General features: G+C 34.9%; 1 protein-coding gene across 1 annotated transcript in view; it reads left to right on the top strand.

Moving 5' to 3' along the window:
- CDH12 (cadherin 12) overlaps window positions 1-11,011 on the top strand; it is a 455,451-nt gene extending 444,440 nt beyond the window's left edge. Inside the window, exons 9-12 of the mRNA XM_036410619.2 lie at window positions 1,614-1,735; window positions 4,968-5,085; window positions 6,323-6,574; window positions 9,667-11,011. Coding sequence (XP_036266512.1) covers window positions 1,614-1,735; window positions 4,968-5,085; window positions 6,323-6,574; window positions 9,667-10,166 — 992 coding nt within the window. The 3' untranslated portion in view covers window positions 10,167-11,011. The remainder of the gene's footprint in view (window positions 1-1,613; window positions 1,736-4,967; window positions 5,086-6,322; window positions 6,575-9,666) is intronic.
- The last annotated feature ends 4,430 nt before the right edge of the window (window positions 11,012-15,441 follow it).

The following is a 15,441-nucleotide window of genomic DNA, read 5'->3' as shown; positions in this document are numbered from 1 at the left end:
AAATGATCCCATTTTTCTTCACTAATATAGGCTGTGTAAATATAATGGAATTCAAATTTATGTTGTATCGATAATACCTTATATTTTATTTTAGACTTACAAAACTGCTTATGGTAGACTACCCTAATTAAACTGCAACAGTACTTTAAATCAGTATAATTGCTCCATCAAAATCACATACACAACGGTAATGCTACTCTTATTTTTCTTTTTCTTAATTAGTATCCAATTTTCTTAGGAAATTAAACTACATGATGAGCTTTCACCTGAAGGTGGAAATTAGGATTTAAATAAAAAGGTATATACATAAAACTCTTTTAAACATCACATGCCAAAAATGCAATGCAAAACCAGGCAACATTTTTACTTGGAGAATTTATTGACATCATGCACTATATTTTATTTCATTCATTTGTAAAATAGATGATCTCAAAAAACTTAGCGATCTTCTCAAGTATGAAATTCTTAATATTAAGGACATCATCATATATGTCTCATACCCAAGATGTTATACTCTGCAACAAATGGATATGTTCATAATTAATAAATTAATCGGTTGGCTTTGTACTTGTGTGAAATAAATAATGTTATATCTTAAGTGAAAAAATTTATATCATAACATTTATTTTTTTTAATAAATTTATTCTTAAAATGAATATAAAAGTATCAGCAACATTTTACCAATTTATTTATTTACTTACTTATTGCTACATATGTTGTGTTCAGTGCATAAGGTTCACAAAGAAAAAAAAATGTTCATCACATGGGCATCAGACAAAGTAAACTAGCAAGAAGAATAGTGTGCTGTAATGTTAATATGGAAAATAAGCAAGACATTAAGCGTTCACACAGAAAGGTAAAAGGGAAATCCTCACTGTAGGATATGTTTTTCAGTGATTCTAGGGAGAGAAGAAGGGGGAAAGGGAGAGAGAGACAGAGAAAAACATAGATGTGACAGAGAAACATTGACTGGTTGCCTCCCAAACACACCCGGACATGGATTGAACCCAAACCTGGCTATGTGCCCTCACAGGGAATCCAACTTATGACCCTTTGGTACATGCGTCACAGTAATCAGGACATCAGCAAGTAATTTACTTCTACATCCTTACATCTGTTTAATTTTCACTTATAAAAAGCCATCTTTCTTTCATTCTCTTTGTAATTTGTCATCATTTTTCCTAGGAAGTATCTTTTTTTGAGAGAGTTATTTAAATATGTAAATGAGATTCTATTATACCCAATAATGTTTTAATTATGTGGACACAACATAAAAAAATGTATGTTTTATCCAGTGAAAAATATTACTGTTGGTGATTGGTTCTATGAACTAACCCTGGTAGGATGGAGATCCTCATGATAAAGTTCTGGCTAAAAGATTGGCCTTACTTTGGTGGGTGGTGAATTTCAGGAATAAACACTGGTGTAGTGCACTGTTAGTTTTTTGAGAGTGAAACATTGGTACCTCACTTACTCACCTCTTTCTCATTTGTACTCAGTGGGTCATTGGGATTCTAAATGAAGGCTGAATTTTTTAAAAATGCTATTTTCAGTATAAGCAATAACTGACCATAAACTTTTTAATTATCTTTTCTCTTTTTATATTTTAACAGGTAACACATTATTAACCAGCAAAGTCAGCATATTGATTAATGTCCTAGATGTCAATGAATTTCCACCAGAAATAGCTGTGCCATATGAGACATCTGTGTGTGAAAATGCCAAACCAGGACAGGTATCTTATCAATATTGTTAATTAAGAGTGTATAAGGGCCTATTATATGCATGTGCTTTAGGTTGTATGACCATACATGAATATGTACATACACAGTAATGAAAGTTTCTGTCAAAGTCTTCTGATTTATGTTGGTGATTGTGGGCCTCCAAGTTTTTTCCTACCTTATTGTAAATGAATGAATGAGTGAATGAATGAATAAAATAATGGTTATCAGGCATAAACTAATAAGTGTATTTCATGCAAAAAGATTATGAATAAACCAATCTGTTCACCTAGGTTCTAAAAGAAAAAAATATGTTGGTATCCTTTAATTTGCTCTATATTTAAAACACCTTTAAGTAGTGTAACTACTCCTTTAAGAAAATATTAAGTTTTAATTTTTACTTGAAAAAAAATATCAATATTTAAAAAGAGCATATTTTGCCCTAACCGGTTTGGCTCAGTGGATAGATAGTTGGCCTGAGGACTCAAGGGTCCCAGGTTTGATTCCAGTCAAGACCATATTCCTAGCTTGTGGGCACATTCTCAGTAGGGGTTGTGCAGGAGGCAGCTGATCGATGTTTCTCTCTCATCCATGTTTCTAACTCTATCTCTCTCCCTTCCTCTCTATAAAAAGTCAATAAAATATATATCTTTTAAAAAGAGCATATTTTTTGAAAAGGGAAATCTTAAATCTATAGCATTTGTTTCATTTTGACTGTCTTCTATGCTGTATAGGACATTTGTCTCATAGTTTTAAATCTGTGATGCCCATTACCACAAGGCAATTAAATTAAATTAAATTTAATTAAAAAAAAATCCATGTTTTGACTTATGTTTGCCCTAGTTCAAGTGTGTGATAGCTGTATGATAGGTGTGAGTGGTTGTCATTTTGGTCAAGGAAAATACAGAAATGTCTAGTGGACTATGCTGCTCTAATCCTTCCTTTGAATATTGAGAGGAAACTATTAATTTTTTTTTTCGGCATGACTAGTCTACACACCTTTTCCCAAGTGATAAACACCTTAAATGTACCCACAATTTACATAGAATGAGCCCAATGCCTGTTTTAGTGTCTGAAATAGTAGATGCTGCATAAATGTTTATACAAATACACAACCTGATTTAGTCATTTGGGGAGTTATAAGAAGTTAACATAGTCATTTTCTACTTTCCATTCCATCCTCTCCATCCGCAAAAGTCAGTCCTTTATTTTTAAGTAATTAGGGACATTAATTATTGCATATCAATCAGAAACTTGCAATGCACTAAATGAACGCCTTTTGGAAATAGAACTCTAGTTAAGGCTTCTGTGTTTACCTAGTAAAACAAAGGGTTTAAAAATTTGGGAGTAATTGAAATTATTAGACATAGCTTCATTATTTTTTATATCTAACAAATTGGTGAGAAATACGAATAATCCTTGGAGGATATTTTGCTAATATCTATCTGTTGGGCTTGTGTGCCCTATGGGGCCACATTTATGTGCCTTGATAACCCTAAAACGCCCCTTGAATTTGCAGAGAGGGTAGTATATGAGCATCTCCTGCTTTTGACCTCAGCCATCCTGCCCTTTACCTAGGATCCGTGCATAGAACTATTTATCTTTTCTGAACTATAATTGAATATGTATGTACAGATGTATGCATGTATCAAAATAAGAAACAGAAAAGGGAAAAAGATGAGGCTGTGTGTACAGTAAACTTTTATATATTGGATCAGTAAAGATTTATATGGGAGTTATTTCCCTTAGGGCAATTATTCCCAAGTGATGATTCCAAGTAAGTGACAGTTCATGCCCCAATTGTCATGTCTCTTTGGTGGTTGAATGACTTTTTTTTTTTAATTTAAAAGTTATGTTCTTGATACGCATTAATGTTACAGACCTCTAATTTGATCAATAATTATGCTGCTTTTAAGTTGTTAAAAGGAAAAAAAAACTTAGAAAACAGTTATTAGTGCTCAAATAAGTTAGATTGTATGGATGAGATATAGTGATCTGAGCATACGGATTTGTGTGAAGTTAAAGTTTACAGGGTCTATATGGTGGTTCTTTGGCTAAATTACCACATTCTGTGACCTGACCTTTGGTGTTGCATAATTAAAGTCTCACTTATGATAATCCTGCAACAGATTCACCTGAACCAAAGAACCAGAATTCTCACAGAGGATGAGTTTGTCAAATTACAAATTACTAACACTGCACCAGACACTCGAAGTCTTAGTATGTGTGTCTGTGTGAGTGGACATATGCACACACATCTACATCAGAAGGTTGATCAGAGTCATAAAATTGATTTTAAGTACAAAGTTAAAATAAAAAGTAGTAGATTAGATCACATGTTTAAGGGCATCAATCTAAGATGACATGACGCCAGGATATAGTATTCTAAATCCAAGGTCTTTCTTTGGATTCAGATGAAGTCAAGAGCATGATCACTAACCAGCACAAGGCTCTCACCTTCTCACACAAATTCCCTGAAATTCATTCTGATGCAGAGCCATTGGATATATTAATAACTGAATGCCTCAAAACCATTCTGGGATGCTTATTTACTAAGTGAATTATCAATTTCATAGTTGGGCTCTCAGCAGTAATTTTTAATCTCCAAATTCTTAAAGACATTTTAATGAAGTATCACAATTTTAACTACAATAAAACCCAATGGGGACAATTTAGGAAAAAATCTTAGAAACTAGATGAAAACGTCTTTCTTCTTTAAAAATCTCTGAAAAAAAAAAAGTACTTTTAACCATTGAGGGACAGCAAACATAACAACAGAAACAAATGCGCATCCTTTGTATTTCTCTCATAATTTTATTTATTTATGAAGTAACACTCATTCTCACAGAATAACTATGCTGCAATTTTGCTAACGTTAGGGTTTTTAAATACTCACAGATTTTGTTCTAGTAAGCATTTTCGTACTTTGGCTCAAAAGCACTTATTTCGTCTCATTTAAAATGCAAGTAAGTACATTTTAATTTTATTTTGCTTATTGGTGAGTACATTCAATGCCATTAAACATTTGAGTTTGCAGATATTGATTTGGAGTGTACCCATATGCTATCAATGTTTACATATTTGTACATTAAAATTATTTGTAAATACTTGATCCACTGATATGAATCCTCAGTGTGTCAATCCTGTTTACTTGCTTGCCTCATTAAATAAACTTTTTAGCATGAAATGTAAAATTCCCTTTGAAACTGATGACTGACTTCAGGTTTCATCTCCACTTCGTTTCAGATCATTCAGCTAGTCAGCGCTGCTGACCGAGATCTTTCCCCTGCTGGGCAGCAATTCTCCTTCAGAATATCACCTGAAGCAGCCATCAAACCAAATTTTACAGTCCGTGACTTCAGAAGTAAGTACCACATAAAAATTTACCTGTTACCATGCAACTTTGTAAAAGGACACAAAGATAGATGCCAATACGTTTCCTACAAGCACTTCAATTCATAAAATATGGAAATCCACATATGAGAAATATAAAATTCCAGGTTGCAGTAGGTGAAATATTTAGAATGCTATTGTCTTGGATGATTCCAAATAAATATTGCTATTGTTCATTTTATGAAAAATAAAATATTTTTGTAATGAAAATGGTGATTATAATTCATGCCGGTGTTAAAAATTTTTTTGAATTTTAATGGTATTAATACAATTTATTTTACTTTAGATGTTACTCTAACATTCAAATTTTAAACTTTATAGATAGACACTAGTGTCCTGGTTCACAAAATTTGTGCAGGGCGGGTTCCCTCAGACCAGCCTGCACCCTGTTCAATAGGGGACCCCTTGGGGGATGTCCGACTACTGGATAGCCCTCTTTTATTCTAGGACCACTGGCTTCTAACCGCTCACCTGCCTGACTGCCTGATCGCCCCTAACCTCTCTGACTGCCTGCCTGATCACTCCTAACTGCCCCTCTCTACCTGCCTGATTACCCCCAACTGCCCCCACCTACTGGCCTGATTGCCCCCAACTGCCATTCCCTGCTGGTCTGATCCCCCTAACTGCTCTCCCCTGCTGGCCTAATTTCCCTAACCACCTCTGCTTTGGTCCCTCCATCATGGCATTGTCCAGAAGAACATCTGGAAGGTCACCAGGTCTAATTAGCATATTACTCTCTTATCATTTTAGATAATTTTTTTGGGGGGGGGAATATCCCCAAAATTAACCTGAAATAGTAATTTGATATTTGTTGTGTTTTTAAATAATAAGTTGTAAGGTAAGATTTTTTGCAGGTTCATACTTGTAATAATTTGTCCTGCTATTATGTGAGAAAATATTCACAGAAGCATTTTTTCTCTATGAGATTTTGATGTCATAAAAAATAGGTAAACACATCTCTTTTTTTTTTTTTTTGTACACGGTATTGTATTCTTTCTAAATAGCAAATGTAATTCTTTTATCGGAGAAGAATAATGTTTCTTTTTCCCCTAAGGATTACTTTTTTTTTTTTGGCATTTTTCATGATAAAAAGAATTAAAATATGATGTATTTTATTAATTTAGGAAGAGCTTCTTACTGTTCAGTAGACATCCACTTTGAGATGAAGCTCATAATAACCATCTTATCATAAATGTCATGTTTTGCAGACAACACAGCTGGAATTGAAGCCAGAAGAAATGGATACAGCCGGAGGCAACAAGAGCTGTATTTCCTCCCTGTTGTGATAGAAGACAGCAGCTATCCTGTCCAGAGCAGCACTAGCACAATGACTATTCGAGTTTGTAGATGTGACTCTGATGGTACCATCCTGTCTTGTAATGTGGAAGCAATTTTTCTACCTGTAGGACTCAGCACTGGGGCTTTGATTGCAATCCTGCTGTGCATTGTTATACTCTTAGGTGGGTTTCAATATTAACGACTTCTCTCTTTTTTCCCCTCCTCCTCCTTCTTCTCCTCCTCCTCCTCCTCCTCCTCCTCCTCCTCCTTCCCCTCCTTCTCCTTCCTCCTCCTCCTCCTCCTCCTCCTCCTCCTCCTCCTCCTCCTCCTCCTTCTTCCTCCTCCTCCTCCTCCTTCTTCTCCCTTGCTCTCTCTCCCTCTGCCTCTCTCTCTCTCTTGTATGTCCTCTCCTCTCTGAGATGCTATATTGGGTTAGAAGGAAGATAGTCTAGTCACACTGAATTATATTTTTATGAAAGTTAATATTCTATTGTAGATGCATAGCATCAGGCATAAATAAATAACATTCAAAAAGACAAAACTTTGTTCAAGCCTTAGAGGATTCCCAAACAATAAAAGTTTATGGAACTTGCCACAATGAAATTTTCTGTAACAAATATCCTATTTACTGTAATGGCTTCTCCACTTATTTCACATCCTAGCAATTATTACTCCCTAAGTTACTGTATAGCCATTAAAAATACACCAGTTGAATAGTAGTTCTCAAACATTAGTTTAATAAATACTAGTAAAGAAAAGAGGAAAGAAAAGAAATAGAGATAAAGTAAAGGAACCTCTAATTTACTTTTTTTTCCTGTTCAAACAGCCAGCAGAAGTGATTTTTATTCCACTTTTCTCATATCTCTTCACATCAAAATTCTAGCCATTTCCACTGGAACAGAAGAGACCACACTGAAATATCTTGCAGCATGCCAGATGAAAGGGATCAAAGTAAATGTATTCTGTAACATCTCTGCGAGAATAAACACAAACCTAGTTAGGGATTTTCCTCTTCCATCAACTCTTCTGCTGACTCCATTTCCCAAATTAATTTACTGCCAGAATAAAAAAAAAGTGAAGAGAAATTTTCTGAGGTTATTTTAGTCATTATTTTACATTCAAGTTGCAATAGATACATAGTGGACACTGTGGAATTAGTTTATATATGAATGTTTATTACTTAACTACACAAAATCCTGACAAATGTAGACAACTCTCTTTATTTCTAGAGTTAAAAAATAATAATAAAAAATAGGGGGAGGTAAAGCATGAAGTAAGGCATTACATAATAGTTTGTGAAGAACAATTTCTGGGTCATAATCTCCTTTGACTTAGAGGGCAAAGTTCTAGTCCAGTTTACATGATGTAAATATTAATTCCACTCAAATACCCGGGTGGGTAGAACAAAGTATTTTCACATCATTATAATTTATGGTAAATTATATCTGGCATCTGTTTATGCTGATAATAGAAACCTTTCAAAGGGAAGATTCGAAATAATATTCTCACATCTGAAATAGAACGTGATCAATTAGGTGTTTAATTTCAAATCAACCAGTCCTCTCTCACACTCTTCTCTGAAAGTTCTTTGAATCATAGAGTATTTGCATATCAATCTAGCATGAGGTGACATATTCCGAGTGCTTGCCTTTGGCCACGGGTGCTGTTATAGAGTGTAGCAGTTATTCTCGCTCAGGTCAACCTTATGCATTGCCGTCCATCACTTATTCACCCAAACACTCACTGAGTGTCCCCCATGCACCTGCACTGGTCTAGATTTATTACTTTGCTAGCATACAGCAGTAAATGTTGGCACTCTTAGTCTTGCCATGGGCTCTGCTTAAAAGTCCATCCATGGTTTGACCTCCTTAACTAATCTCAGGCTCTTAAATCTTCCAGTTTATTCTTAACTATTTTCAAATCCTTCCTAAGTAAGGGGAAGCATAAGAATCTTGTGGAGCTTGGATACCTTTTAGGCAGCCTCGGGTACATCTATCTAGTCTCCTTTTCCGTCGTGGAAACTCTAAAGCTGTTTTATATGCCAGGCTTCCCTGTGAGGTCTGCAGCTTCTCATGTACTCCCCAGGTGAACAAACTATTCTGTAGAAGCTCTACCTTTATCTCCCCTGTCTTTTCAATTCATCAAACTCTAATTTTGGAGGAAGAGGGAATAAGTGGGCTTTCATCATCCTATGACAAGAATCTTCCAGGCTTTGCTGTGGTAAATGGAGCACATTTTGTCTTTCAACTATTACCATCACTATGGAGAAGAGGGGGTATATGACAAGGGAAGTTGAGTACTGACTTCATGGTTTGAATCTGTACCTATTTACCCATAGAAGAGATAAACATGATTTAATGGTGGCAATGAGTCAACTAGAAACAAAGAGATATTTAATAATAAGAGTATATAAGTTAACTATTTCAAAGTATTATCATGCTTCATGACGGTAATTGGATACCAGGTGTTTGGCTTGGGAAATGTCTCAATGTAGTAGGACACATAATTTAAATTATTAGAGCTCTTAGTTAAATGGTTTATAATACTAAGGCCTTTACATTGTATATTCTTCTCTTTATCTCTTGCTTATTTATTGCTTTTAAAAATGACTCTCACAAGAAGATTGTATTTATTTCATTAGAAGAAGTTAACATAAGTGGGAAATCTAAGTATGAATAATACCTAAATATTGTTGATGAGCTATAATATTCACACTTTATAATATCGATGCTATACAGCTCTCTGTATATTTACAACAAGCAATGCTTTTATTTTTTAAATATATTTTATTGAGTTCAAAGAGGATCAGTGATTAGAGAGAATCATCCATTGGCTGCTCCCTGCATGTCTCACACTGGGGATAGAGCCTCCAACTGGGCACATGTGCCCTAACCAGGAATTGAACCACGATCTTCTGGTTTATAGGTTGATGCTCAGCTATTGAGCCACTCTGGGTGGGCAATAATATACTTCTTTTTGTAACTTTGTAAAACACTTTTTACCAGGCAGTAAAATATTTATATATAATGCACGTTGATATTTTCTATAAGAAGGCCATCATTGTTTGAGTCTGTGAATAATGTGGCTATGATTTCTTGTTACAGTTTCAAAATAAGTTTGAGTGTAGGCAATGAAAAAATATAAGCATAGATCTGATTCTTATCGATTTCAGTGACCGTATGTTATTAAATAAAGCCAGTCAGCCTTGATCAATTTTATTTTTATGAGTCCATGAACTGACATGTTCTCAACTTTCAATTGTTTTGTCTTCTAGTCATAGTGGTGCTGTACGTCGCGCTGCGAAGGCAGAAGAAGAAAGACACCCTGATGACCTCCAAAGAAGACATCAGAGACAACGTTATCCATTACGACGACGAAGGAGGTGGGGAGGAGGACACCCAGGCTTTCGACATTGGTGCTCTGAGAAACCCAAAAGCGATTGAAGATAACAAAATTCGCAGGGATATCAAGCCAGACTCCCTCTGCTTACCTCGGCAGAGACCTGCAGTGGAAGATAACACAGACATAAGGGATTTCATTCATCAGAGGCTGCAGGAAAACGATGTGGACCCAACCGCCCCACCATATGATTCACTGGCAACATATGCCTATGAGGGAAATGGGTCCGTGGCAGACTCCCTCAGCTCCATAGACTCTCTCACCTCGGAAGCTGACCAGGACTATGACTACCTGACAGACTGGGGACCCCGCTTTAAAGTCCTGGCAGACATGTTTGGCGAAGAAGAGAGCTATAATCCTGATAAAGTCACTTAGGGGAGAAGCAAAGACTATATCAACAGAAGAAATTTAAGAAAGAAAAATAAAGGAATCACATACACACACAGACACACATACACACATACACACACACACACACACACAGGCTTTATAGGACAAGAAATTCTTTGAGTATCTGGTTTCTAGCAAGTTGCTATATTTATCATATTGTCAGTTTTGGTTTGTTCTGCCAACACAAGATAAATCCTATTAGATGTACTTGCTTGGTTTGGTTTTGTTATTTTGGAAACACACTGAGACAAGCTCAGGCCTATTAAATACAATTTACTGACATGACAACCTAGAATGAAGATAGCTAGGTGGCATCACGGTGGAAGAGTGTTAGATTTTTCTTAATTCCACTAAAGTGCCTATTGAAACTCTTATCATTTAAAGTGGTGTACAGTACACTCCGCTGTGATGACATTGCAGGACCCAGAGACACAGAGGACATGAAACAAAGACACCGTCTTTATATGCCAAGGAGCAATAGCAACATGCTGACTTCTAATTCCTTTTGAGAAAAAATAAAAAGCATACTTTCTGAACTCCATCTTCTTAGAATTCAAACATTTTTAAAACTGTATGCCAAAACGCATTTGTTTTCCCCACCCTTTCAGAAAATTGAAATAAATGTGATGTTAAATTCAATATGTAAGTTCTGCATTTTAAAAGCAATGTTTGATCTTCCCATTACTTCATATTAAGCTATTCATTAAAATGTTACTTTTTATCAAAAAATAAACTTTTAACAAAATGAAATTTAAAAAAAAAAATCCCTCTTTATAAAGAGAGGCCTCAGGGCTGAAACTCCACATTAAAATAAACTGGTTTTGTCTTAATACTGTGCTGGTGGTGTGTGGAAGGTTGGTTTTAACAAGTGACCAGATCATTGAAGTCTTCATTCATAGATAAAACTCTAAGTTGTCCTTTTATGAAAATGTTTTTTTATGGGGGAGGGGAGGGCAGAAGGAGGAGGAGGGTAAGGTGGGGGGAAGTACCATTAATTTAAATAAGAAAAAAATTAATTAATTATATAGCTTTTCAGAATTTCTTATAAGCTAGTGATTATGTGATGACTAAATAAAATAAATACATTTCAAATAATACAGGATGGAATTATAGCATCCCGAAGAAGCATTTATTATACAACAATAAACAAACAAAAAATATCAGGGACTTCAGAAAACTCAAACTAATAACTAACTCCTAAAATAAACACAAGTGAAAAGCCGGATCATTTATTTATTTTACTAACATAGACTTCAACTTTGTGAGCATTGTTATTATTTTGAGGCTCAGAATTGCTTCGTTACACTGATCTACAATAATTTCAATATAAATCATCCCTACAATTATTTTGTAAAGAACTGTGTAATTTGATACAGGTTTCTAATAAATATTAAATTTGAAAGCATTCAGACAAACTATACACATACATTATTTTCAGAAGAACTATACACTAGCTAAAAAATGTACTTAACAAGCCAGCTAATTATAAAGTAAGAGTATTTTTCTTAATATTTAAAGTATGCAAGTTACTACAGAAGTATTGAAATTATATGTAGAAAAACTTGTTTATAGATCCATCCTGATATATCTACCATATCTGGCTATATTTGTGAATATGTTTATACTTGCAAGGCTGTGAAAATAAATTTCACAGACAGGGGAAAAAATAGAAAAATAGATAATCCAGGCAGCTTATTTTCAGTCCTATTCTTTACTAAGTGCTTACTTAAAAATATATAAATAATAATTATGTTGTGGCAATTTGAGCATTTGAATCTGTATTTCCCATCCTTTTTTTTTTGTGTGTGTGTGTGTGTGTGTGTGTGTGTGTGACTTGCCTTATTGTCTCTATTAGGAACAATTGTTGACCTCATTTTCATACCACTACCACCTCATTACCTTTGTCTCACCCCTGGGAACTGCATTAAAATACTCATGTAGCCTAATAATTTGCAGTATAATATGCTTTGGAAAATATTTATTTTTAAAAAGCTGGTGATATGATAACTATACTAGAGGGGGGGAAAAATAAAGGCAACTTCTGGATTTCTCCTTGCAACATAATTTGATGCGTATGCCTTTCCAGAAGGTTGAACTGCAAGATCACTAAGGACTGGCAAACTAGTTCTTGCCAGGAATTACTGCATTTTGCATCTTGCTAGAGAATCTAACTGCTGTTGCACACAGCAATACAGCGGGAAAATGGTGGCATGGAGAAAATTTGGGAGGGGCAGGTCATGGTCAGCCACAGGACTGAGATACTAAACAAAAACATAAAATCGGTGAGTCTTTTCTCCAAACTAGTAAGCTTTTTTAGGTACCTCCATCTTTTATTTTTGCTACACGCTGCATTATTTTGCTAGGATGCCATAACAAAGTACCAAAGGCTGGGTGGCCTAACCAACAGGACTTTATTTCCTCCTTGTTCTGGAGGGAAGTCCAAGATCAAGGAGTCCAAAGCATTGTCTTCTTCTGTGGCCTGCTCTCTTTGGCTTGTAGATGGCCATCTTCTCTGCTTCATGGCATTGCCAGTGGCCAATTCCTCTTCTTGTAGTCACACCAGTCATACTGAGCCTATTCAGAGGACCTCTCTTTACTTCAATTCTGAGGCACTGGTGGTTTGGACTTCAAAATATGAATTTGAGGGCGAGCCAATTCAGCCCATATCAAGCACACAGATGTTAACAGAATTTTAAAAAAAAAATTGATCTTCAACAAACAACCAAACAAACATGTGGAAAATAAAATCTTGAATGGGAATAGTTTCAGGTCCAAGGGAAAACCATAGGCATGATTTGTTGAAAAGAGGCCTTTGGTGCTTATAAATTGGAAGTATGGGGTATCTTTTATACTATAAAAAGCACTAAAATTAATGTTGCAATACTTGGAATCCTTTTCTTATTTATACTAATAACACAGTCACTGGCACTCATTAAGCAATATATTATAAAAATGTTTAGGACTTACATGGGGAATTTTGGTCATTAAGGACAGATGTTCTGTAGTGTCATAATTACATTGAATGTTTCCTTTTACAGATATATGTACTTATATACTTAACACATATTTGTTACTCATATATTTATAAAATGCAATCTTTAATTGTTCTCAAAGAAGCATTCCATCAACACATAAGAGTGAAACGATGCTACACTTGACATAATATAAAATTGCTTTTGAACCAAATTCTGTCCCTAACTGGAAATGTCATATGGAGCAACAATGTAGCCTCCCTCTCTTCTATACTCTTGGTAAAATTAACGTGTTGCTCTTGGTATTAACTAAGTTTTTTCAAAAACTTCTTGACTCAAGTTGTGTTAGAATTACATGAATTTCATTAAATAATAAATAATTATGAATTACATAAAACTGATAATCATAGCGATCTTAAAACATAATATGAATATCAAAATCTTTGCAGTATGGATTTGGTTGGTTATACATTTATTCACCACACATCACATCAAGAGAACAATGTAACTATTTTTTAAGTAATAACTGTCATTATGCTTCAGTAGGATTGATTCGTAGGCAGAGTGAGAAAATTCAATGTTAAAATAACTAGAGCTCAATTCTTAAGCCCAAGGAGTGTGGGGGGGGGGGGGGGGGGGGGGGGGAGAGGACAAGTGATAGGAAGAAAAGCCTTGTGTTACTTTCTTTCAACTAGAAGAACATTTTAGATATCCTTTTAAGTTTCACTAACTATCATACTAAAATAAGAATTCCTAAAAGCAGATATAAATATTCAGACATATTTGAATTGGGCCCCGAATTGACTACGTTTGTAAAAAGTTAAGAATTTGTCAGTAAGTAACATCAGTTGGCAAAAAAAAAAAAAAAAAAAAAAAGAAAAAAAATAAAGAAAAGAAAAAAGATGGTTAGGAAAATAATTTAATAAATCTTTCCATGCTTGAAAATGTCTCTTCACCAAATTTCAAATTTTTAGTTTCTCTAGGTACACAATGTTTCTTTAGATTTTTTTTCTTTAATATATTAAGGTGTTTTCTATCATATTCTAGTATCCAATACAGCTTATGAAATAGAAAGATGCAGGTCATTCCTCTTTATGTCATAAAAATTTTTTCATGACAGTCTTCAGATTGTTTTTTTTTCCCTTGGTGTTATGATATTGGCATTAATATATTAAGATGAATCTGTTGTCATTTTCAGGAGTAGACACTTAGGGAACCCTTTCCATATGGAGCCTTCCATTTCTTCAGTTTGGAGAGATTTCCTTGTATTCATTCTCTGATGGGTTCCTACTTCGTGTTTTTCTGTTTGGTATTTGTGGAATTTTTAATATTTATTGTTTCAATGTCCTAGTCTTGAGTTCATTGTATTATCATTTAACTTACCATTTTTCATCTTATATTTTACTAGAGGGCCAGTGCACAAAATATGTTCCCTCCCTTCCTCTGGCTGGCCCTGACCCCTGGTCGAACTCACAGACAGCTCCTGATTGAGGGGACATTTTGCTTACTATGCTTTTATTATATAGGATTCCATTTTCATGATTAGCTTTTCATCTTTGTCTTTCAGTTCTAATGACTTGTCTTGTAGTGATTTAGTTTTAATTTCAGGAACTTTTTGTGTTATTCTGTTCTCTTTTATTTCTGTTATTCTGGTCTTGATTTATATCATTTGTTCTTTCACTGTTTGTTTTTTATCTCACTCATTTTTTTTAATTAAATTTTTTGTTGTTTAAAGCGTTACATAAGACTCCCTTTTCCCTCCATTGTCCTTCCCCTGGCTTCCCCTACCCCCCACACATGCCCTCACCACCACCACCACCACCGTCTGTGTCCATTGGTTATGCTCATATGCATGCATACAAGTACACTGGTTGATCTCTTACCCCCTCATGCTCCTTCCCCCCACTGCCTTCCCTCATAGATTGAATAGTCTGTTCAATGCTTCTATGACTCTGTTTCTATTTTTGTTCATCAGTTTATGTTGTTCATTATATTCTACAAATGAGTAAGGTCATGTGATATTTATCTTCCTCTGACTGGCTTATTTCACTTAATATAATGCTCTCCAGTTCCATCCATGCTGTTGCAAATGGTAAAAGTTCCTTCTTTTTTTTATAGCAGCATAGTATTCCATTGTGTAGATGTACCACAGTTTTCTAATCCACTCATCTACTGATGGGCCCTTAGGCTGTTTCCAAATCTGAGCTATTGTCAATTGAGCTATTACTCTGAACATAGGGTACATATATTCTTTCTGGTATTTCTGTTTTCCTCATAAAATCTTTGTG

This window comes from Pipistrellus kuhlii, unplaced genomic scaffold, assembly GCF_014108245.1.
Source record: "Pipistrellus kuhlii isolate mPipKuh1 unplaced genomic scaffold, mPipKuh1.p scaffold_m20_p_4, whole genome shotgun sequence".
Classification (NCBI taxonomy): Eukaryota; Metazoa; Chordata; class Mammalia; order Chiroptera; family Vespertilionidae; genus Pipistrellus; species Pipistrellus kuhlii.
This window is presented reverse-complemented; position numbering and strand designations above follow the sequence as displayed.